General features: G+C 37.4%; 1 protein-coding gene across 1 annotated transcript in view; it reads left to right on the top strand.

Annotated features, from left to right (window-relative positions):
- The window catches only part of Apool (apolipoprotein O like), a 62,837-nt gene extending 45,088 nt beyond the window's left edge, over positions 1–17,749 (top strand). Inside the window, exons 7-9 of the mRNA XM_021153441.3 lie at positions 9,298–9,411; positions 9,603–9,711; positions 17,188–17,749. Of these exons, the coding sequence (XP_021009100.1) occupies positions 9,298–9,411; positions 9,603–9,711; positions 17,188–17,276 (312 nt within the window). The 3' untranslated portion in view covers positions 17,277–17,749. The remainder of the gene's footprint in view (positions 1–9,297; positions 9,412–9,602; positions 9,712–17,187) is intronic.
- The last annotated feature ends 8,651 nt before the right edge of the window (positions 17,750–26,400 follow it).

The following is a 26,400-nucleotide window of genomic DNA, read 5'->3' as shown; positions in this document are numbered from 1 at the left end:
TATTATTAATTTTCACTTGAGATTTTACCCCCCCCACACCCATCTACCCTTTGACTGTTCCACATCCCATACCTCTTTCCCACCCCTCTGTTTCCATGAGGATGCCCCCCCCCCACCACCAGACTTCTAAACTACCTGGTTAGGTGCATCATCTCTGAATGAACACAGACCCAGCAGTCCTCTACTGTATATGTGTTGGGGGCCTCATATCAGCTGGTGTATGCTGCCTGGTTGGTGGTCCAGTGTTTGAGAGATCTCGGGGGTCCAGATTAATTGAGAATGCTGGTCCTCCTACAAGACCGCCCTTCTTAGCTTCTTTCAGCCTTCCCTAATTCAACATGAGTCAGCAGCTTCTGTCCACTGGTTGGGTGCAAATATCTGTATCTGACTCTTTCAGCTGCTTGTTGGGTAATTCAGAGGGCAGTCATGAAAGATCTCTTTTTGTGAGTGCTCCATAGCCTCAGTAATAGTGTCAGGCCTTGGGAACCCCCGTTGAGCTGGATCCCACTTTGGGCCTGTTGTTGGACCTTCTTTTTGAACCTCAGGCTCCTCTCCATTTCCATCCCTGTAATTCTCTCAGACAGAAACAATTATGGATCAGAGGTGTGACTGTGGGATAGCACCCCCTCTCTCACTTGATGTGCTGTCTTCCTGCTGCAGGTGAGCTCTATAAGTTCCCTCTCCCTACTGTTGGGCATTTCATCTAAGGTCCCTCCCTTTGAGTCCTGAGAGTCCCTCACCTCCCAGGTCTCTGGTGCATTCTGGAGAGTCCCCCAACCTCCTATCTTCTGATCTTGCCTGTTTCCACTCTGTCTGCTGGCCTTCAGGGCTTCTGTCCTTTTCAGTCACCCAAATCCAGATCTCCCTGACCACTCTCCCTCCCAGGTCCCTCCCTTCCTCCCCACATGTGATTGCTTTCTTCTCCCTCCCAAGTGGGACTGAGACATCCTCACTTGGACATTTCAGCTTGTTGACCTTTTTAAGTTCTGTGAACTGTATCTTGGGTATTCTGTACTTTTTTTTCCTAATATCCAGTTATTAGTGAGTACATACCATGCATGTCCTTTAAAAAATACACACAAAAAGTGAATATTGAAACCACTGGAACCAAAAAACAACTTCTAGCTCATTATGATTGCTGCAAATTTAAAATTTTCCTAATAATTTCAATAATTTCTGTTGATTTTTGCAGTGATAGTCCCAGAGCCCCAGACACAATTCTAGTCAAGCCATAACTAGATTCTCGGGCCTTGTATTTTTATCACACAGTAAGATTCAGAAGCAGAGATTTGTAGGATGCCACTTTTTCTTCTTTTCTGCCCTTAGTTATCAACATTTAATATTCTCATTCATACTTAAATATTGTTACCAGAAGGACCTTCTTTCTGTACTTGTATTCTCACTACTACATCTCTTTAATTGTTGATGTAGATAAAACTGCTTTATTCAATATTTTGAGAATGTCAAGGATATTATGAACTCTGCAGTTTGTAATGTGTTGAAGCTATAAAAGCTTATAACAGGAAAAGAACATTATTCATTAAATCTAGTTATACTTGAGAAAATTGCTGAATAAAGTGATGAATTTGTTTTAAAAGACTCCTTCCTATGAATTTGCATGAGAATTAGCCACTCAAATTAATGTTGATACTGAAAGAAAACTTGAGCTCATTTTACTTAACCTTTATATTGTTCTCATTTCCTGATAAGCAAGCAGTGGCCCAGTGAGGCTTCCCAGGGACGTTGTTATCTCGTCACACTCAGTTTTAGGTGTGCTACTTTTCTGTTCCTGTTCCCACTGGGTCCTGCCATTGAGTCTACGCTTTTCCTTCCTACAGTAATTTCTTTGTGTGCGTATGGGGGGGATTCATTCTTAAATATAAGCATTGCAGAAAAGTTTACCCTATAAGAAATATAACCACTGAAATATGCTTCCATCCATAAAAAATCAGTGTCAAATCTGTTGGAATATTCTTCTAGCTATCTTTACGTGATTATATAGAGTTAGAACAATATATGAGTAAATATATAGATAAGAATAATTCTCAGTGGGAGAATATGCTCAAATGGCATAGTATGTTCTTTTAAATTAAAAAGTGTTAAATTTAATTTTACTTTAATAAAGGAAAAACTTTACATTTTTACTTTAACAAAGGAAAATAATTGTTGAACTTTAATATTAAATTCTAAATTTAATCTATAATAAATCACTAAAATATCTAGCATTGAATCCCTTGCTTTTTAACTCATGTGTATTATATATAATTTTTGTTGGATTGAATATATATATATATATATATATATATATATATATATATATATATACACACATACATATATATATGCCTGGCAGTGGTGGCGCACGCCTTTAATCCCAGCACTTGGGAGGCAGAGACAGGCGGATTTCTGAGTTCGAGGCCAGCCTGGTCTACAGAGTGAGTTCCAGGACAGCCAGGACTATACAGAGAAACCCTGTCTTGACCCCCCTCCCAAAGAATATAGGTAGGTAGGTAGATAGATAGATAGATAGATAGATACATACAAATTGGTTACTTAATATGAGATTTATGATAGGATTCAGAAAGTCTCTGGCCCCTACGCTATCTAAAATTGTATGGAAAAGTGTATATATAATAAAACCGGGCTTATTTCATATTTCTGCGACTGGTATCTAGCAATTACCTGAAAAATTGAAAGCAGTATATGTCTAAAATACATATATAATACATACATAATGCCATGCATGTGGAGACTGGCGAACAACCTTGAGTACCATCCTCAGGAACACCCACCTCCTTTGAAGCAGGGTTTCTCATTGCCTTGAAGCTCACCAGTTAGACTAGCTTGGCTTGCCAGGGAGCTCCAGGGACTGTCATGTTTCTGCTCCTCCATGACTGGGCTTACAAATAGACACCATCACACTTGACATTTTCTGTTGGCTCTGGGCATTGAACTAAGGTTCTCATGCTTGCAAAGCAAGCACTTTACTAGCTGAACCACTTCCTCTAGCCCCACTCCCTTTTATCTATTTTAAAGAAAGACTGTTAACCGAGTATTAGTTTTTTGTTAAGATTTTTGATATCTTTCTTATAATTACATTCCAATTTTCTATTAAGTTTTTTTTTTTCAAATAGGGGCCAGATAATTTAAATCATTGAAAAATAACATGGTTGCAGAATCCACCTAGATTTTTAATCTATGTCTCCCAGCTTTTTAAACTGGTAATCTCAAAGAAGTTGTATTTTAAATATTCAGCTTCAAAACTTTATAATGTACTTTAACCCAATTTTAGCTCATCTTTTATCATATTTTGTTGTACTTAAGTTGTTTAGTTTCAAATGAAACTGATGTACAATCTTGCACAGAAAAAGCAAACTTGAAGCTATGAAACAATTTGCAAAGGACACGATCATATTAAGTGAAGTAAACTAGACTCAGAAAGAGAAATATTGGCCAGGTAGTGGTGGTGTACAGTTTTAATCCCAGGACTTGGGAGGCAGAGGAAAGCAGATCTCTTAAGCTCAACGCCAGCCTTGTCTACAAAGTGAGTTCCAGGATAGCCAGAGCTACACAGAGAAACCATGGCACAAAAACAAACAAACAAACCAAAAAACAAACACAAAAAAAGACACATATTGAATGTTTTCTCTCATTTTTGGATGCTAATTTGTATATTGATTCATAAAACCACATATATATACATATATATTATGTAAATGGATATATGTGCATATATATGTGTATGTGTGTATATATATGTATATGAATGACATGAAAACAGAAGAGCATCTAAGGGAGAAAGGCTCAAAGTAGGGGTGAAGGAAAGGGAAGGCAATAGGGACAAACATAGTCACAGCACATGATATACTAGGAAGAAATTGTCTTTATGAAACTTATCATGGAAGAAATTTTACGATAAAACTTTGAAAAGATGTTTCTTATATTAAAGAGTAACTACTAATGATTGGTATTCAAAATTCTATGAGAATTTTTTACTATAAAAGTATTTCATTTTGGCTGGAGAGATGCCGTGGTGGTTAAGAATGCTCTTACAGAGGAGGTCCCAGCTTCAGTATCCACATGGTGGCAGCTCATAGTCATCTGTTACTCTGGTTCTAAAGGAACTGATGTCCTCTTTTCACAAGAATCAGACATGCACACACTGCATATGAGTATATGTAGGCAAAATATCCTAACACATTAGTAATAATAATTATTAGAATAATCAAGTAATAAAAATAAATTTAAAAATATGTTTTAATCAGACAAGTCTCTTGAAGGGATGTCAGAGAAGAAATATACAACTATAAGTACATTTTAATAAGGAGAGAATTGACAGATTTCAAAAAACAAAATGATAATACAGAACATAGTTTGCAGAATAAAGGAGTACTTAATATGAGACTATTCTTTTTGTAAATAATTTTCCTTATAGCATTTGATCACTGAGTTTTATAAATATTAACCAGGTAGCCTATCTTTGTATATATATAAAGTTTAAGTTTATATATACACGTAGATATAAACTTAAAGCTTTATAAAGCTGACTGAGCCTCACCAATTCTGTTATTAGTACAATCAGACTAGCACATCTGTTAGTGCTCATGCTGTACATTAGACTCCCATAATTGCTTCATCTTATAGTTTAATGTTCATTTCCTTTGACCAGTATTTCCTTTATTTCTTCTAGCATCTTAAAATCCCTTCTCTTTTCTCTTTTATAGTAGTTAATACTTAAAGGAAATCAATGTCTTCATGAGATCTTTACCATTATAACAGTATTCATAATATCCCAAATTGGAAAAAAAACTCAAGTGTGCATTAGTAGATGACTTTAAAGAAATAGTGGTACATATATGCAATGAATGTTATCTAGCTCTGAAGTATTTGTTACAACATAGATGAACCCAGCGGACACTGAGCTAAATGAAATTAGCTTGCTGCACAAAAAGAAACTGCTGCCTGATCTCAATTATGTGTGAATGAAATTTGTAAAATCCTTAAATGTTTACAGAGATAACCTGTTTTTAGATGAAAGATTATTGGTTGGTGGCAGGCATTCCAAAATCTAGAATTTTAATTCTTTCAGAAGTCTTAGGTGTAGGTAGAATGTGCAGTTCATTCAACACCCCCCCCCTTTTTTGTTTGTTTTTGTCCACCTACCATGTATTGGTCACTATTTTAAGCTACAGTACAGATAATAAAATAGTTCAAAAGATAAAAGAAAATGCCCTCAAATTCTGTTAAATACATATCATATACAGGTGACTAATAGTTGCTCTATGATAATGGTTGTACTTCACATTGGTATACAAATGAAAACTTAAAAAATGTGGTGGGATACTAAAGAGCTTTGCCAGGTACCAAGTATAAATAAATTCTAGCTGGAATAAAGATCTACTCATAAAATGAAATGCTATTTAAAACATAAGAGGTAAAAGAGAGGTATGTTTTAATTATTTTGAAATAAATTAAATCTTAAGTGAACCACAATCTTGAACCCATTAGACGTAAAATGATGTATTTGACTATATAAAGATGGCCATGACAATGAATGGAACTCTGCAACTGAACAGGGTGTGGAGGTGAGGGCATCTCCAGGATGAGACAGACACCTGGGATAAGGAAGGTACCCAAGAATCAATGGGGGTAACTTTAGCTGTTATAGCACTGGGGATATGGAACCTGAAGAGGCCACCTCCTGTAGCCAGGCAGGAACTCCAGTGGAGCAATAGGGACACCATCCTGCCCATAAAACTTTCAACCCCAAATTTACCCTGTCTACAAGAAATGCAGGCACAGTGGATGGAGCAGAGGCTGAGGGAATGGCCAACCAATAACGGCCCAACTTGAGACCCATGGGCAAACACCAATTTAACGCTATTAATGGTACTCTGTTATGCTTGTGGACAGAAGCATGTTGTCCTCTGAAAGGTTCCACCCAGTAGCTGACTCAGACAGATACAGACACCCACAGCCAAACAGTGGCTGGAGCTTGGGGACTCTTATTGAAAAGTAGGGGGAAGGTTTGCGGGCACAGAAGGGGATAGGAATTCCACAGGAAGAACAATACAGTCAACTAACCTGGACCCTTGGGGCTCTCAGAGACTGAACTACCAAGCAAAGAACATACATGGGCTAGCCTTAGGCCTCCATGCATATATGTAACAGATGTGCAGCTTGGTCTTCATGAGTGTCCTGAACAACTGGAGAGGGTGCTACCCCAAAAGCTTTTGTCTGCCTATGGGATATGTTCTTCCAGGTGGGCTACCTTGTCTGGCCTCAGTGGGAGAATATGTTCCTAGCCCTGAAGAGACTTGAGGTGCCAAGGTAGGGTATACCCAGGAGGGCCCCACCAGCTCAGAGGAGAATGGGAAGGGGTGGGAGGAAGGATTTTGGAAGGAGATGACAGGAGGGGACCAGTGAGCAGGATATAAAGTGAATAAGTAAAAAAATAAAATAAAAATAAAAACAATACTATACAAATGTTAATAGATACATGAAAAAACTTAGGAAAATATAATATATACAACAAAAGTTAATATCCTTAATGTATTAAAAACTTACAATTAAATAATAGAGATGAGTACTAGTCAGAAAAGTAGAGAAGGTATACAGAGAGGCAGTACACAGAATAAGATGTATAAATGAACTAACAAAAGATACTATATGTTTTTATCAGCAATTATATAAGTGTCAATTTAATAGACCATTTATATTTTAATATTGGGGAATTTGTGGGGTTTTTTAGTGTTAAGGATCAAACTCAGTGCCTCATGTAACTTAGATAAGCACTCATTCAACTGAGCATACATGTCTATAGATACGCTAATTATACCTTAAGTTTCACATTTTATTTTCAAGAGCCAATAATTAATTCAGCAAATTAAAGTTTTTCAGGGAAGTAGTCATTTTTTTTTTTTTGCCTTTCAGTTTCATAAAGACTTTACATAGGAATCATGATTCTTCTGTTGGTAGAAAGGGTAGGAAAACAGAAGTATGCTTTTGGTGGAAGTGAAAATTGCTGAAGTACATTGCTAGCTTTTTGAAGAGCAGTATGATAATATTTTTAAAATCAAAATTAGTATGATGATTAATCTAGAAATTTCACTTCTAGGAATGTATTCTGAGAAAACACTGCAACTGTGCATAATTTCAGTTTTATGTATAAGAAATAGGATGTTAATTTTATCATTGTTTATACCTACTTCCATGCTCTATGATTTCTTTGTTTTTCTATACTGGGGAGTGAGTGTAGGGCCCCATGTTGTGTAACTTTTAAATTTATTCACTTTACAACACAATATCAGCCTTCCCATCCTCCCAGTATCCCCTCATGTAACTCTTCCCCCCATTTCAAGGGAATGCCCCCTCTGGATGTTACCCCCCCTACACTAACACTACCCCCTTACCCACCACTCATTCCCACCATTCCATAGCCCCCATGCCCACCTCCACACATATCAAGTTGCTGTGAGACTAGGCACATCTTCTCCCACTGACAAGGTTTGGCCTCATTTAGGGGAACAGGATTCACAGGCAGGCAGGCAGCAGGTTCCAGGACAGCCCTTGCTCCAGTTGTTAGTAGACCTGCATGAAGATCAAGCTGCTCATCTTCTACATATGTGTAGGGGGTCAAGGTCCAGCCCATGTATGCTCTTTGGTTGGTGCTTCAGTCTCTGGGAGCCCGCAAGGGTCCAGGTTACTTGACTTTGTTGGTCTTCCTGTGGAGTTCCTATCCCCTCCAGGTCTCTCAATCCTTCTCTCAACTCTTCTGTAAGACTACCTGAGCTCCATGTAATGTTTGGGTGTGAGTCTCTGCATCTGTTTCCATTGGCTGCTGAGTGGAGCCTCTCAGAGGAAAGTTATGCTAGGTTCCTGTCTCATTCAGGATGATACCTGCTTTCATGCTGTATTCTTTCTTCCTTTTTCTATACTGGGCAGTGACTGTAGGTCCTCATGTTGTATCATTTTTTAACTCTAGGTATATAATAATAGCAAAAAACTTAGGTTGAAGAACAAAATATTGCTTAAAAACAAGTTTGTCAAAAGTGTAATCTTGTAAAGTCCTTTATTAAGTCTTAATAGTTGTATACAGTAACCATGAGGAAGGATTGAGAAAGAATAAGAAGGAACCAGAAGTTATTCAAAGGGAAAGTACTATTAGTAGAACTTAACCCAGACTGATGTGGAACTCAGGAAATCCTAGGTGGGATATCACAGACATATGCTCTCACTCCTAGTATTATCTTTCTACCCAAAACAAATGTTATTCTCTTGAGAAATTAATTGATGTCTTTGTTTCTCAGTGAATGAAGAAAGATCCACAAAGTTTTGAGCAAAAATACTCAATAGCATCTTAAAAACCTCGTTTTTGTCAATGATCTAGTTACTCAAAATATTTCTCCTTAGATTTTTGTTGATGTAAATTTCACTTAGTATGAAGTCTTCTAATATAACCTACCTGGCCAGATCAGTAATGGCTTGATACAGAGTGACAAATTTTGAGTGATGTCACTTATGTTGAGTGAGGTTAAAACCCAGAGAAGCAAATTACAGAATAGCGATTGGTGGGCGCTTGCGAGGGAAGGAAATGGGGAGGGGAGCTGTTTGTATATGCTGAAAGATATAGGACAAAAGTTAGGAGACAAAAAGTTCATGAGGTCTATCTATAGCAAGGCACTCATAGTAAATATGCTAAGTACTATGCTCAGTACTTGAAATTTGAGAGTGAGTAGCTCTTAAGTGTTTTCATCCTGGGCATATGGCAGGAAGGAAACTACATGAGTTCATATCTGTGCTTGTAAGCTTGACTACGGGAATTAATACAAAAAGTATACTTAGGCTAAAACCTTGTGTTGTTCATCTTAAACAGATAAAACTTTTAGTAACAATGCTTCTATAATGCTTTGGTTTTTACCGAATTTGAAAATAATAAGAGTTGAGGCTTGGTTCCCTGGCAGTATGTTATGTCGAAGGCCTGGAGTTCTGTCACTAACACTATAAAAATTATGTTCAAATGAATAGGTATAATTTTAAATTGATTTTATATTGTGGATGAAATTATATACTTATTAGTTACATACATGGAGCTAGTCATATATATTTTTATGTAATATTTTGAAAATACTGCTTTATCTTATGTGAACTAGACATTTATATTTCTGTTGATTGTGACTTTGGAATTTCTGTTGTTGATTGTGACTTGGGAGTTCATATAAAATACTTTATCTGAACTTAAAAGGTTTTATTTTAGCTTTTAAAAACATGTTATTTGACTCACTTTTTCTTTGTTAGATAACTGGGAAAAAGGCATATGCTACAAGCCAGCAAATTTTTCAAGCCATTAAGTCATTGTGGACACAAAAAAGTGAAAACGAATCATTCCCTGAACCAAAGGAAGAAAGCAAGGTAGAGTTTAAATAAACAAGAAGCGTGTCGTTGAAGCTTTGAGTAAGCACTGGCTCATAACTGATGCTCCAGAGAGGTCAGAGATAAAATGGAAACAATGAAAGATTCACAGGAACTTGGTATAGCCTAAGTTTAAATTCTTTTAGTAAAATGATTGACCTCTGAAGAAAATATCTGTTTTTAATAAACAGGAAGGAAGGTCTGATGAAATCCATGCCAGCTTGCCTGACCTGAAACATTCAGTGTCTTTGCCAAAAGAACTTGCCTCTGCAACAGTGATTAAATCAGAATCTACCTCAGGTTTGTTTGGAAATTTTAACTTTGTTTTACTTTTATTAAATAATTTTAAAGCACTGTAGTTGATGCTTTGAACTTATATGTTTTCCCAAATGTTTTTCTCTCTCATGTATATGGTTTGAATTTCATTTTTGCTTATGAGGGATCTAGATTCCTGAGATGTTTCTTTTTAAATCACCACATAGCTATAATCCATGTCTTCATGTGTGCAGGTCCAGTACTGTCAGTATGATGGAGTGAAGCATTTAATATCACTTTATAAATGTAAGTTATTCTATCAGAAGGAGGAAAGTGTAGCTTTCAGGATTCTGTCAGCTGACAGGTATGAGCCACACCTGCATAAAGCATCCCAGCTTCCATCTCTCATGCTATTTACCTGTCAGTCTCCTGTCAGTCTTAGTTTCCATTATCTGGGCTTTTATTAAATTCGAGTACCAGGAGAAATTGCAGCTTTATGTAATACATGCAACATTATTACAACTTTGCTAGGAATTCAGTATTGGCAATCGATACTCTGTGGGACCCACAAGTGAAACTTACTCTTTAAAAACAATCCTACCATGATCAAAAAGAATGGAGCTAAATGTTTAAAACAACTTTGGCAGTATATTCACATAAACCAGTCTGTCTCAGATTTGCATAGCTGCCTTATTGCAAAGCAAGTATGCTGCATTCACAGATGGAAAGGTGGAAATGCTCCTGTTATCTATCATTTATAAAGCATGCACTGTGATAATAGATTACTTATGAGTTTTGTTATTCAACCAGCAATACAAAGCAAAACTAAATCCCACCTCTGATGTATTGATAATTATTCCCATTTCATAATGAAACACTCCAGAGTTTAAACTGCTTCTTTCAAATCATAGAACTTATCAGTAGCAGAGTTGTATTTCTAGCTCATCTTCCTAATGCCTTCCTCTTCCCACTGTATATAGTTCTTCTAATTGAAAACCAGAGATGGGTCTCTAATTTCCTCTTCCTCCTACTACCCTCTCAATCTCCATCTGGTGGTAGGGCATGGTGCTCATGCCTGTAATTCAAGCAGTTGGGAAGCTGAAAGAGAAGGCTTGTGCACTGAAGGCCAGTGTGGGCTCTTACTTATTTAGTGAGTTTAGAGACTAGCTTGGGATATATACTAAGATCCTGTCTCAAAAGAGCAAGATAGTATAACAGTAATATTAGTCCAAGAAAAGCCGTCACCAAATAGCAAAACCTTAGGAGGCAAGGGAGATGATCAGGATTAGATGAGGAGATAAAGGTAGAATTATAGGAGACAGAAGAATGCCTTTATAAGAACCTGGCCATGCTAGATCTTTCCTGCTCTTAAATGAAAGCAAAGCAGTCTATGGTATTCAGAACATTTTTCTTAAGTTGGACAATGATGGCTAAGGGACATTAATTGAATTGAGAGCCTTAAGAGATTTTTGGTACCATCTTGATTGATACTGCTAACTAAAGAGCAATTGAACTTAAAGTGATCGCATTCTTCTGTCTCTTAAGCAGTTGAGGTCTTGTATGGTAGAGAAGAGAATGAAACACGTTGTCAGGGCACTTTATAGGGTACAAATTCCATTCACAAGGACTCTACCTTTATCACCTCATCTAATCCTGATTACCCTCCCTTACCTCCGAATACCATCATAACATTGGTGGTTGGGGTTTTAGTGTGACAATGTAGTTTTGAGTGTTGTCTCACCCTTAGAACTTATCATTTTTACATTTCACATGTAATTACAAGTTCCATGACATGGAAACAGTAGTGGTTATGACCACAGGTTTTAGGAGAAGACCTGAAGCTGAATACCACACTCAGTATTGGAATAGTTCTGTTACCTGGTGCAAGATGACCATCACTATAGATTTATTTCCCTATCCACAAGAAAGAAAATAAGAGTTCTCACATGTTTGCTCTTAGGGTTAAGTCTCAATCTCTCAGTCTCACAGTCTCTCTCTTTCTGTCTCTCTCTCTGTCTCTCTCAGTCTCTGTCTCTCTGTCTCTGTGTCTCTCTCTCTGTCTCTCTCTCTGTCTCTCTGTCTCTCTCTCTGTCTCTCTCTCTGTCTCTCTCTCTGTCTCTCTCTCTCTGTCTCTCTCTCTGTCTCTCTCTCTCTGTCTCTCTCTCTGTCTCTCTCTGTCTCTCTCTCTGTCTCTCTCTCTCTCTGTCACCCCCCCCCCATGCACTCAGGCAAACACACATTTCCCCTGACAGAGTCTCAATATGCATTCCACACTATCCTTGAACTGCTGCCTGTCCTTCTGCCTTATAATACAGTCTCTTGAGTACTGAGTGAGGCCTTGAACCTTAAAGATTATCAGAAAAGTTCCACAGAGAATTCTGGGCATTCCACATTTTAAGAATTTCAGAATATTGGAGTTATAAAGATAGGAGGACCTTTCCAATCTAGGAAATTAGAGTGAAGCAAGTCTTTAATCAGATGGTGGACAAGAGTATAAATCCAGGGAATAAGGAGAGGTGTTAGAGGACTTAGGAGATTTATGTACAATGTTAAGCAAATCTGAAAGCAGAAGACACATAAAATTATTTCTCCCATCCCTATTAATAGTTCTGCTTAATAGTTTCTTAGATGAATGGCCAGTGGCAGATTGCCCTTATCCCAGTGGATAACCCTACAGCCATGCCCATTCAGGCAGCATTAACTGGCTTCATTGGATTATTTAAAATCGAATAGAGACAGAGATAGAGGGAGAAGGAGAGAAGACTCAAAGTGGGAAGGAAGTAATATCAGGAGAGGGGCCAGGAGAAGGTGAAGCGAGGGAGTGGGAAGTAGATATGATTAGGATTCATTGTCTATACTGATGAAGGTTAGTGATTGGTTTCTTATATTCCAGTAGATGGCCACAAATGCATGTATGGGCAGCAGTTACAGGATATAATAGTGTTTTATCAAAAATAAATAAAAGGGCCGGGCGTGGAGGCAAACGCCTTTAATCCCAGCACTCGGGAGGCAGAGGCAGGCGGATTTCTGAGTTCGAGGCCAGCCTGGTCTACAAAGTGAGTTCCAGGACAGCCAGGGCTATACAGAGAAACCCTGTCTCGAAAAACCAAAAATAAATAAATAAATAAATAAATAAATAAATAAATAAATAAAAGGGCTGGAGAATGGCTCAGCAGTTAGGAACACTGGTCTCTCTTCCAGTGTACACAGGTTTCCCCAGCATCAATGGCAGCTCATGCCCTCTTCTAGCTGTTGTGGATACCAGGCATGTATGTGATGCACAGATATACATGCAGTAAAACATGTACTTTTATAACACTCATAACAACAACAATAATAATAACAAAAATAATAATGAAGTTGGGAAAGGACATATTTGGGAAGATATGGAGGTAGATATGATCATATATCATTGTGCACATAAGTGAAATTCTCCCTGCCACTAGATGGAGAGCAATAGCCAACCAGTGGCAACCGAGAAGGATAAAATCTGTTTTCTCCTGGGACAAGCCTCATGACAACTTATCTAATCCCTTGGAGTGCGCCGTAAACATGTGGACATATGAGCAATAATGGATTATGCTCTGTGTGTGTATGTATTTCTGAAGTTTAATAAGAGTAATTGCCTTCCTAGAGTGTCTTTAGATTTCTGTGTCTATTTAAACCAGAACTTTTTAAAATTTACATTCCAGCCATTACCCACTCTTCCAGTTCCCTCTCCCACAGTTCCTCATCCCATTCCCATGTCCCCTTGCCTCTCAGAGGGTGCTTCCCCCATCCCCCACCTGACCTCCCCCTGCCTGGGGCCTCAAGTCTCTCAAGGATTAAGAGCAACTTTTCCCTTTAAGGCCAGACCAGGCAGTCCTCTGATGTTAGACTGCTGGTCTCAAGTGGAGGGGTGTGGTTACTAACCCATAGTCAAAATTTCTGACCCAGAATTGTACCTGTCTAAAAGAACTGCAGGGAAAGAAATGGAGAAGAGACTGTGGGAAAGGAGGTCCAGTGACCCGGCCAACTTGGGCTCCATCTCATGGGGACCGGGGATGGGCACCAAGGCCTGACATTATTACTGATGCTATGATGCGCTTACAGCAGGAGCCAGAACTTATATAGCCACAATTTTCACTCAGAGAAGACAGAAAACCTGTGTATGTATATCTGTGTGTATGTAACAATACAGAAGTCATGAATTGAGAGTGGGGTTTACATGGAAGGCATTAGAGAGGAAAGAGTGGAAATGATTGAAATGTAGTACTTATATATGAAATGCTCAAAAGATAAAAAATTGAGTAAACAAAATTCTCAAAAATAAAGAAAACTTTAAAGAAATGTTCAAATTAAAATGGGTGGGTAGGGAAGTGAGGGGGTATGGGGGACTTTTGGGATAGCATTGGAAATGTAATTGAGGAAAATACGTAATAAAAAATATTAAAAATTAAAAAAAAAAGAAAAGAAAAAAGGTCAGAAACCGTTTTTATGTTGTTGAGCGGTGGCTGCCACCAGGTGGCAGTGAAGCTGCATTTGAGAACTGTGGACAAGCATAAAACTAGCATTTCTTTACCCCGTTTTTTTAGACTCTTTTCAGAGGGTTTTCTAATTAAAAGCTAAGTACATACTATTACATTATTATATATATTCAAATAGATTTAATATCTACTGTAATTTTCAAGTAGTTACAGTTGAAAATATCTTAGGATAATCTATAAGACGATATGAAAACACCTGTGATTTCTGTGGCAATAAAACTGTAAACATAGTACTCTGAAGGTTTGACACCTAGATATATGACTGAATAAAATTTCCATTTTTAGAGATTAGTAGCAGTATACACAACTTTTCTTAATCTTACTTGATAGATCATGAATTCTATCACAAACTTCTGAAGTGACCTCAGATTAAAAATTTCTATTGTATGGATAACAGTATTAATATCATGGATAGTGTTTATGGCCTGATTCAGACTTTGGTCCTGATACGATATGTGTATCACACTTTATAAAGTAGAAAATATTCTAAAAATTATAAATCATTATGTTCAAATTTTCTCCTTTGTTTTAATAATAAAACTGAAAATAAATTTTTCTGTGGGAAAAATGTATGGCTCCCCAAAATTATAAATCATTTAAAAATAATTCAGACATTGAAAACAATTTAAAAATAAAAACAATTGATGCATGTAGTCTACAGAGACTAGAAAATGTACCCTGTAATTGTTGACGAAACGACTGCTTTCGATATCTTAAGACAAGGTAGCCTAACCCTAACTTTTTCTAAGTAAGCGTCCTTTTCTAAACACCAAAAGGGTCTTCACTATTTGGTTGTTCTTTGCCTACTTATTATGCACAACGTAGTATATGCCTCATACTGAACCCATTAGCTTACCTAATGCTACAAGAAAGTATGTGATTTTGTTACTATACTAACTTCCATTTTCAGAAAATCCAGATCTCTGAAGGAATTGGGCATGCCTATATATTCAGTCTGGCTCCCCCAGTTAGCTGAGTGATATTAGTCAAATTAATCTCTCTAAATTATTTAATAAATTAACCTCTTTATCTGTCAGATGTGAATAATGCGGGCATGCATTGCGTAATGACAGGGATAAGTTCTGATGACTGTGCCATTAGATGATTTCACAATTGTGGAAACCCCACTGTGTGTACACAAACTAGTTAGCATAGGTCACTGGGCAGTGTGACTTATTTCATCAACCTAATCGCAAACATGTGTGGCATACTGAGCTACATCTTTTCAGGTACATAATTAACTTGTCAAGGTTACTACTAAGTCATATTACCAAATCTAGGAATCAGTTGTCAATCTCAAGTACATGAAATCCATCAATAACCATGAATACAGATTAAACTGCCCCCTTCCCCCTTGGCCTCTTAGGTATCACTTACTCTTGGTTCTTCTTCATATCTCTGTCTTAATCTTAACCTGAAAAGATTACAATATTCCAAAGAGTTCCCTTCTTGTACTTACCTGGCTTTACATAATGCTACCATGCTCCATGGTTTTAAATGCTATCTAGTCTGGAACTGTAATAAACCAGTTGAGACCTCTTGGGAACTGTACTGACACAGTTCTAGCTGACTACCCAATATTTCTACTCCTATGTTGAGTAAGTAATTCAGATTCCACACATCTAAAATTTAACATTTTATTTGCTTTCCCCCAAATCTACTTGTATCATATTTTATCCTGTCTCAGTAACTGTCAGCTCCATTCTTCTAGTTTCTCAAGTTCAACAGTCAGTCTCTTTAGGCAATTCTGTTTATTTTACCTTCAGAATTATTCATAGTATAGTTCTTTCTTATAGTTCTCACAACTGTCACCATGAAGCCCCCATGAAGCATTGCAGGGACTAATGCATTGGCTTCGTATCTGCTACCCTTACTTCTATGTTTGTTCCTCAATGGTCTCTCTTACTTGGGCAAAAGTTACCTTATTAAGCACAAGTATGTCACACATAATTGGGAACAAAACACCCATGGAAGGAGTTACAGAGACAAAGTTTGGAGCTGTGATGAAAGGATGGACCATATAGAGACTGCCGTATCCAGGGATCCATCCCATAATCAGCTTCTAAACGCTGACAACATTGCATACACTAGCAAGATTTTGCTAAAAGGACCCAGATATAGCTGTCTCTTGTGAGACTAAGCCGGGGCCTAGCAAACACAGAAGTGGATGCTCACAGTCAGCTATTGGATGGATCACAGGGCCCCCAATGGAGGAGTTAGAGAAAGTACCCAAGGAGCTAAAGGGATCTGCAACCCTATAGTTGGAACAACATGATGAACTAACCAGAACCCCGGAGCTCTTGTCTCTAGCTGCATATGTATCAGAAGATGGCCTAGTAGGCCATCACTGGAAAGAGAGGCCCATTGGACATGCAAACTTTATATGCCCCAGTTCAGGGGAATGCCAGGGCCAAAAAGTGGGAGTGGGTGGGTAGGGAAGTGGGAGGGAGGGTGTGGGGGACTTTTGGGATAGCATTGGAAATGTAATTGAGGAAAATACGTAATAAAAATTATTAAAAATTTAAAAAATTGCCTTTCACCTTAAACTAAAAGGCTAGATCTTAACCATGACTCTAAACCAGCCTGCTGTCCTCTCCTGTCACTCATTGACACCCATTTGTATTCCAGCCATATTGGATCGGGTCCTCACACGTGTGGTCAGCTCATCCTAGAAGCCATTTCCCATGGATAACTATCTACAGAATACATGTCTGCATCTTCCTCAGTTATTTCCTCAAATATCACCTTTCTAGGAACCTTTCCTAAGCCACCTTATTTAAACTTGGAAATTGCCAAAACACTTTATGTGTCCCTCCATGATTTCCTATACTGTGCAGCACATAACTATCATAGGATGTGCTATGTAGTTCTACTTGCCTTGTTTTCAATTTTACCCATGTTAGGCTCATAGTGAGAGATTTTATGTTTTGTCCACTGCTATATTCCCAATACAAAATATAAATTATATCTTCTTTTTCACTTTAATACTTTATAGGTACTACACAGTTTATTCCTGACCCCAAGCTCATGGATCACGGGCAGTCTCATCCAGATGATAAAGATATGTACAGCACTAGAAGCTGAACTAGTTTGCAGAGGGAGCCTGCATAGAGAACTGCAAGATGTACCAAGTTGCAAACAATGGTGAAAAATCACGTAATGAATGGTAACTGACAGAATGTGACTTGAAATTTTTCCATGACATTTTCAAATAAACAGTTTGGCCAATGATACAAGTGGTAAAATCATAAATTAATGAATGCAACACAAATATTATTAGGTGATGATGTGGGAACTGAGGTAGAAATGCTAGAAGTACATTTCATGACTTGTAATAGAATTTATTAGAAAGCAAAATGAAGATATGTCCGTAAGACTGAATTCTATAAACATGCGTATGTATGTATGTATGTATGTATGTATGTATGTATGTATGTATGTGTCTGCTTCAGTTTTCCCAATTATTGCCAGTTAACTTACAATGGGGGTAGACGAATGTGTTTTTCATTTGACTTTTTTTTTTTAGAGCTGGAATAAATTATCCATATTTTATGGCACATGAGCTTTGTTTATTTATTTTGACTACTCTTGAATGCTTGAAAACATCTGTTCAAGTGGGATCACTAGGATACTATGTGATGCTAGTACTGAGTCGCAATTTTGCTACTGATTCCTGGGTGTTGTTTTTCTGTTTCAGTCTGCTTGGGCCTTTAAACCCATCAAACTTGCCTGTTTTCAATTCCATAGAACAAAGATGTCCAATTCTTAGGTACAAGCATCCCCACTAGCCATCTAGCATCCTGGTACTCTTTGCAGTCATTCTTTGCTCCTTTTCCTAAGACTAGAGTTTCTTCTCAGGTCCTGATTTCCATCTTTTCAGGACTGTGTGTCATCCTGTTTAACCTTCAATCTTTGTTTTCTTTTTTCACTCAGTTCTCTTCCTCAACTAGTAAATATATTCACCTTAAAAGAATCAAAAAGTGTAAAACAGGACTAAGCATAACCCAGCCTTTTCCCATCAACTGCCTTTTCTTTTGAGCTTCTTCCTAAGATTTCTGCACATCTTTAAAAAGGCATTATATGTAAATGAAGTGAAGTAATTGATTATCAATAATGTTTTAACAAGCATTACAACCAATAGTTATTTAGGAGACAGGTAAGTATTGTTAGAACATTAAGGATGTTTCAAACCTAACACACTGCCTGGAGTATTTTACATTGTCCCCTCCCCCCTTTTTTTTTGCTGCATTAGTTACTGACATGTTGATGAGCTCAGACCTTGTTTTCTACTTTACTGTCAATTACATTTCATAACCAGAAAATGCAAGGCTGGAGAAATAGTACAGCAAGTCAGTGTGCTTTCTCCAAAGCCTGATGACCCAAGTTAGAGCCCTCAGACTCACGGGAGAGCTAAATCTTGCAGGTTATCCTGTGACCTGCATCAAAGGCAATGATATGCTCCTGTGAATACACACAAACATGTGCATACATGAGAAATGTTTTAACTAAACATATTCCCTTCATTCTACCATGCTTTCACCAATATCTCAAAAGAAAACATAATACAAATAGAAAAAGTACAAGTGAAGGAAGATTGTTTAATGAAAAATAGAACATTGTTGAGATAAATAGTAAAGCACTCTGCATAATTTGTAGGGAATATGTGCGAGCTTTGGAAGACTATAATCTAAAAGGGCCATATATGCAAACCATGCTGAAAAAGTGGGTACATATCAAGGGTCATTTAGTAAGAACAAAACAGCAGAACCAAAAGGTCTGTATTTTCAACAAATTATAACTCATATGAATTAGTATATTGCAATAGCTAGTTCTGTGACAGCTTATTTAATAGCAAATTAAAGCCATTTATTTATAGTGAGTCTTTTAATACATAGAGAATATGACAAATATAATAATACCCTTAAAAGCAGAGATAGTTCTAAAATGAGTGTATCTGATAAGAGAAGAGTGAAGCAAATTTGTGAAATAATAAATTCTATTGAAAACAAGTTGGATGTAGAACCACTTATTTTACATTTTATGCTTTGGGAATAAATGACAGCCCAGGTGCTACAAATATGGTTGAATTTGAAATTTTAATGGTAGAATTAATTAAAAATTTATCACTTAAGAAATAATTTCTATAATGGCATTAAAGGGTGATGCTAAATCAAGAGACTTTTATGAAGCAGCAATACATGTTTTTTTATTTATTGGATATTTTCTTTATTTACATTTCAAATGTTATCCCATTTCCAGGTTTCCTCCACCCCGGAAACCCCCTATTCCATCCTCCTCCTCCTGCTTCTATTGAGGGTGTGCCCCTACCCACCTACTTTCACCTCCCCACCCTGGCATTCCCCTACACCAGGGCATCAAGCCTTCCAAGGACCAAGAGCCTCTTCTATCAATGCCCAGCAAGGCTATCCTCTGCTACATATACAAACCATGCGTCCCTCCATATGTACACTTTGGTTGGTGGTTTAGTCCCTGGGATTGATACTGTTGTTCTTCCTATGGGGTTGCAAAACCCTTAAGCTCCTTAACTCCTTTCTATAACTCCTCCATTGAGGACCCCATGCTCAGTCCAATGGTTGGCTGCAAACATCCACATCTGTGTTTGTCAGGATTTGGCAGAACCTCTCAGGAGACAGCTATATCAGGCTCCGGTCAGCAAGCACTTCTTGGCATCCATAATATTGTCTGGGTTTGGTGACTGTATATGGGATGGATCCCCAGGAGGCGCAGTCTCTGGATGGTCTTTCTTTCAGTCTCTGCTCTACACTTTGCCTCTGTATTTCCTCCCTTGAGCATATTGTTCCCCCTTCTAAGAAGGATGGAAGAAGCATCCACACTTTGGTCTTCCTTCTTTTTGAGCTTCTAGTGCAGAATTCTATCAGACCTTTAAAGAAGATCTAATAACAATACTCTCTAAACTATTCCACAAAATAGAAACAGAAGGAACACTACTCTATTTGTTCTATGAAGCCACAATTACACTTATACCTAAACCACACAAAGACCCAACAAAGAAAGAGAACTTCAGACCAATTCCCCTTATGACTATCAATGCAAAAGTACTCAATAAAATTCTAACAAACCGAATCCAAGAACACATCAAAACAATCATCCATCATGATCAAGTAGGCTTCATCCCAGGGATGCAAAGATGGTTCAATATACGGAAATACATCAGCATAATCCACTATACAAGCAAACTCAAAGATAAAAAAAAAAATCACATGATCATCTCATTAGATGCTGAGAAAGCATTTGACAAAATTCAATACACCTTCATGGTAAAAGTCTTGGAAAGATCAGGAATTCAAGGCCCATACCTAAACATGGTAAAAGCAGTAATACATGTTAAAGCAATTTTCCTTATCCAGTGTCAGCATATCTAGTATAGTTAGTAACAGTGTCTCAGAAATAGGTAAAAGACAGGAATTTGTAAAGTTAAACAAGACAATGAAACTGCTTCTCCAAGTTTACATCTAATGAAATGTCATTACATAACATACCAAGAAATTTTGTGTGCAGAACCACTAAAAATGGGGTTGAGAGATGGTCTAGTGGATCAAAGGCTTGTCATGAATGCATGAAGAACTGAATCTAAATGTCCAGAAACCAAGTAATACCCACTGTAGCAGTGAACCTCTGTAATCTCAATGCTCCCATCTTACAGGAAGATGGGATGTGGAGATAGTAGGACCCACAGGAATTTGTGGGGTAGCTAGCCTGGTGTATGCAGTAGTGAAGACAAGAAATGTGTCTCAAACAAGTGTTGATCACTAAACATACTTGTAGCATGAATGTGCACACACTGACCTATTACTATACAAACAGATATACAGTACACTCATACACATCACATACACAAATGTTTTAAGTATTAAAACAGACAGTGTCATGTACAAGATCAAGTCAGTCAAAATTCCAGCATAGGTAGGGAAATGCCTCTCATCCATGTTCAAGTTCTAACTACTCTTCAAGGATCTATGGTCCATTGATTGTTTGGTGCTGTCATAAGGAGATTCATTCTCTCTTGGGCACGTGGCCTGTGGTACCCATGGCCCACTGGATTGCCTATACCCATATAAGAAATTAAGACTCATGTAAGAATTAAGTAGACTCTTAGCCATTCTGACTGGTGTGAAGTGGAATCTCAGGGTTGTTTTGATTTGCATTTCCCTGATGATTAAGGATGTTGAACATTTTTTCAGGTGCTTCTCAGCCATTCAGTATTCCTCAGTTGAGAATTCTTTGTTTAGCTTTGTACCCCATTTTTAATGGGGTTATTTGGATTTCTGGAGTCCAGCTTCTTGAGCTCTTTGTATATATTGGATATTAGTCCCCTATCATATTTAGGATTGGTAAAAATCCTTTCCCAATCTGTTGGTGGCCTTTTTTGTCTTATTGATAGTACCTTTTGTCTTCTGCAATTTTATGAGGTCCCATTTGTCGATTCTTGATCTTACAGCACAAGCCATTGCTGTTCTGTTCAGGAATTTTCCCCCTGTGCCTATATCTTTGAGGCTTTCCCCCACTTTTTCCTCTATAAATTTCAGTGTCTCTGGTTTTGTTCCTCAGAAAATTGGACATAGTACTATGGGATAATCCAGCAATTCCTCTCCTGGACATATACCCAGAAGATGTTCCAACTGCTAATATGGACACATGCTCCACTATGTTCATACCAGTCTTATTTAAATAGACAGAAGCTGAAGAGAACCCAGATGTCCCTCAACAGAGGAATGGATACAGAAAATGTGGTACATTTACACAATGGAGTACTACTCAGCTATTAAAAACAATTAATTTATAAAATTATTAGGCAAATGGATGGAGCTGGAGGATATCATCCTGAGTGAGGTAACCCAACCACAAAAGAACTCACTTGATATGCACTCACTGATAAGTGGATATTAGCCCAGAAACTTAGAATACCCAAGGTACAATTTGCAAAACAGAAGAAAATCATTCCTCCTTAGAATAGGGAACAAAACACCTATGGAAGGAGTTACAGAGACAGAGTTTGGAGCTGAGACGAAAGGATGGACCATCTAGAGACTGCCATATCTGGGGATCCATCCCATAATCAGCCTCCAAACGCTGACACCATTGCATACACTAGCAAGATTTTGCTGAAAGGACCCTGATATAGCTGTCTCTTGTGAGACTATGCAGGGGCCTGGCAAATACAGAAGTGGATACTCACAGTCAGCTATTGGATGGATCAGAGGGCCCCCAATGGAGGAGCTAGAAAAAGTACCCAAGGAGCTAATGGGGTCTGCAACCCTATAGGTGGAACAACAATATGAACTAACCAGTAGCCCCCCAGAGCTTGTGTCTCTAGCTGCATATGAATCAGAAGATGGCCTAGTTGGCCATCATTGGGAAGAGAGGCCCCTTGGTCTTACAAACTTTATATGCCCCAGTATAGGGGAATTCCAGGGACAAGAAGTGGGAGTGGGTGGGTAGGGGAGCAGGGCTGGGGGAGGGTATAGGGGCCTTTGAGATAGCATTTGAAATGTAAATGAAGAAAATATCTAATAAAAATTGAAAAAAAGTATTAAGTGGACTCAGTGTTAAATACAAAATAAGAAAGAATAACGTGGCATGAAGTTAGGAGAGAGATTGAGTAGGGAGCACAGAAGAAGAGTTGGAGGAAGTGGGAGATGGATGAAGATGGTCAGAATACATTATAGAGATATGTGGAACACTGCCAACAGCAATAGACATGTTAAACGTGGATGGGAAAAAGCCAGTGGTTACACCCCAACTGAAAGAACTACAGGAAACTAAGGAATGCTGGAGCTAGAGAAATAATCTTTCCCAGGGAAGACCACACCAACTGGTTATCCAACACCAAGTGGTCAGTCCTGACACCATACATACCAGTAACATACAGAGACCCAACAGGTTGTGCTTATGTATTTAGGATGTGTATATAATAATGAAAGAGGCCATAAATTTTAAATAGAGCAAGGAGTGGTATATTGGAGAATTTTGAGGGAAGAAAGAAAGAGGGAACTGATATATTACAATTTCAATATACAAATTAAAAACATAAATTCTAAAAGGATAATATAGTTTTAATTATTTAAAACAATACTGAAATTGTAATGACATAAGTTCTTCTCCCCTTTCCTGCCTACAAATCTTCCCATTCCCCTCCTTGCTCTCTTTCAAAGTAATGGCCTCTTTTTAAATTAATTGTTAAGTAGTCTGTGTATGTGTGTGTATATGTGTATGTGTCCATGTCTGTGACTGTTTTTAAATACATAAATATAACTTGCTCGGTCTATATATCATTTTTAAACCCTAGATTTCATAAGAGCCAAAAGATTTTTATCATCAATTAGTAAGAATTCCTTTAAAGCATTGATATTAACATGGTAGTATTGTTTACTTTAAGAAGTAAGGTAGTTTGAAGCCAAATATTGAAAAACTATGATTTGTGAAATACTAAGTCATTTATAGTATCACATGCAAAATTCGTGCCAGAACTTAATGATGAAAACTACCTTACAGATGTAGCATCTTCAGGTATTAAATTTCTGTTTTAAGTGAGGCAAATATGCAATTTCAAGATAAAAATTCTAATAGTGTTCCAAATGACACTGAAATTATGCCATGATGGCATGTTGGCAAAACCTAGGCCCTTGAGCTCCAAAAATCATGTAGCCATGCTTTTTCTACTTGATACAAAATTTGAAAACAGGTTTCAAGATTTCCAAAAAATAATTTTTCTTGTACATTTGCAACTCCATTTTCAGTCAACATAATTGTTACCTGACAGCTTTCAAAAGGAAACCATGGAGCTGAGATTTGATAGTGAACTAAAGGGGAAAAGGTCATGTCTCTTTAGCAGATGTGTAGGCCTTGTTCTCAGACTCCATGGACCTTCTCTTCAACATACCACCATCCATGCTGATACTTTTTGGTTCCACCTACATTTGTCAACTATTTGTCAACTGCTTTGGTTCCACCTACATATGTCAACTAAGAGTGAAGCATTTTAAAAGTAGCATCAAAGTCAAGGTACCTTATGAGCATCTGAGAACTCATGGAGAATTGGAGCTACTTTGATGCATTATGTTTTCAGATACAATGTCAAATACCCAACTAGTTTTATGCTGTCATTTTGAATTTACTATATAATTAAAGGTTTAATTTTTAAATATAAAAAAAGGTAACAATTCCCTGTCTAGCTTCCTCTCATTTAACCTTTCTTAAACTTGGAACGCCCTGGTGTCTATTCCTACTTGAATTCTTAGCTAATTAAACTCTGTTCAGCAATGCTTGAAACTCACTGATGCCTTTGTTTTCTGTGACTCCCACATTCCCTTCCCTTCTTTGTGATCCTTTCTCATTTTCTGTATGCTTTCATTCTTATTACAGCAGCTTCTGGCTTGAGTAACCATTCTATGTTATTCATATTATAGCTTTGATCTTTTTCCAGTGTTTTAGGCAAACCTACACTTCTAATGATTATTTATATTGAGTCAACATTTCAAAGGTATCTCGATGGAATTGTGTCTAAAATTCAATATCTACTGCCCTCATTTCCTGTGTTTCAAATCTATTGTTCTCCCTTCACTAATCCCATCATCCTATGATATCTTCATCCTCACTTTCCTGAGATTAAAATGACTTCCTGTCTAATCTGCACACCATCAATCTTCCTCTCTATTACTTCATGTGTTTTGTTTGCATGTGAACCAGGTAAGTAGCTTCAGCAAATAAGAATATATTTAAAACCAGATCAGGTGGCATAGGGTTAATACAATGTTTCTCTGGTGACTTCAAGACCTTGACTTCCTGCACTGATCACAAGATGATCATTGTACCTCCAGGGAGCATGCAATGCATTCCAAGTAGGAACACGTAGGGACACGTGCGTGTATAATATGCAACGGATGTGCCCTAAGTCCTTTTCATTGGAAGAGTAATTGCTTTCTTAGAGTCCCCTCAGAAGATTTCTATTTATTGCTAAACCAGAACCTATAGAGACACAATCTTCACTTAAACATAGCAGGTGTCTTAATGGAAACTTCAGTAGCTTACCATTAACTACAGAATCAAATCAAAACTTCTATCTTATATTCTAATGTTTCTTCTCATGCACCTTCATTCAAATGTATATATATGGCATCCCACTTGCTTAATGAGCATGTTTGCTCTTCATGGCCTGTGCTGATTTCCTTCAGTATGCCTCTTTGTCTTGTTTCACTCCACATTCTTGTATCCTACTCAACCTTCGAATATCACTTGAGCATCACCTTTTCCAATTCTCCAAAGTGAGATTGATTAATTTATTATATCTGCCTGTCCTTAGTGTCTATATATATTATAACCCTCACAATTTCTTTTAATAATTATTTTCTCACAGATAAATATCCCTGCTGGGTATAGCTGGTGTATATATATATATATATATATATATATATATATAGAGAGAGAGAGAGAGAGAGAGAGCTCACCTTCTTATGATGGTTCTAGATGGTTATATAATTCCAAAATAATTGTACTTCTAAAAGAGTGATAGTACCAGAAAGGGTGGACACAAATACAAGTATTACTACTTGAATGTGGTATCTTCAACCAAAGTGCTCTAGATGTTCAGGGATGGAATGTTCTTAGAGTACAATAGTGAAGAGGCAATGGGACTGAACACTCTAGATAAGCAATTACTAGTTTTTCACAACTTAGCCTTACTGTAGGAAATGAGTTTTAAACCTCATACCTACCTCTTTCTATTTAAACATAGCCATCCTTCATCATATACAAAATATAAATCCTTAAGAAAATGACATTTGAGCATTGTGCTTATCTTAATTTCAGCTATATGAAAATGTGAAAATATCACCATTATACATTTGATGACATACAGTTACTAAAACCTCCAAGCCCAGTGTAAGTGCGTTTTGAAGGATATAATCATGGAGATTTTTAGAACTTTTACTAGCCATTAGTGTTTAGTTTGCATTGCATTGATGGTATCTTGAAAACTCTGTTTGAAAGTAAAATATCTACAAGAATATTGCGTTCATTTGCTTTATTTTACAACATTTGATGCCAAAGTGATGTTTCTCAGGTGACATTCAAACATTGAGGCCTATGTTGGGATAAGTTGTTACTGGGTTTTTTTTGTTGTTGTTGTTGTTTTTGTTTTTGTTTTTTTTTAATTTTTTTGTTTTTGTTT

The sequence above is a fragment of the Mus caroli genome, unplaced genomic scaffold (genome assembly GCF_978045245.1).
Source record: "Mus caroli unplaced genomic scaffold, Mus_caroli_1 scaffold_5, whole genome shotgun sequence".
Taxonomy (NCBI): Eukaryota; Metazoa; Chordata; class Mammalia; order Rodentia; family Muridae; genus Mus; species Mus caroli.
The sequence above is the reverse complement of the archived record's forward strand: the minus strand, read 5'-3'. Positions and strand labels throughout refer to the sequence as shown.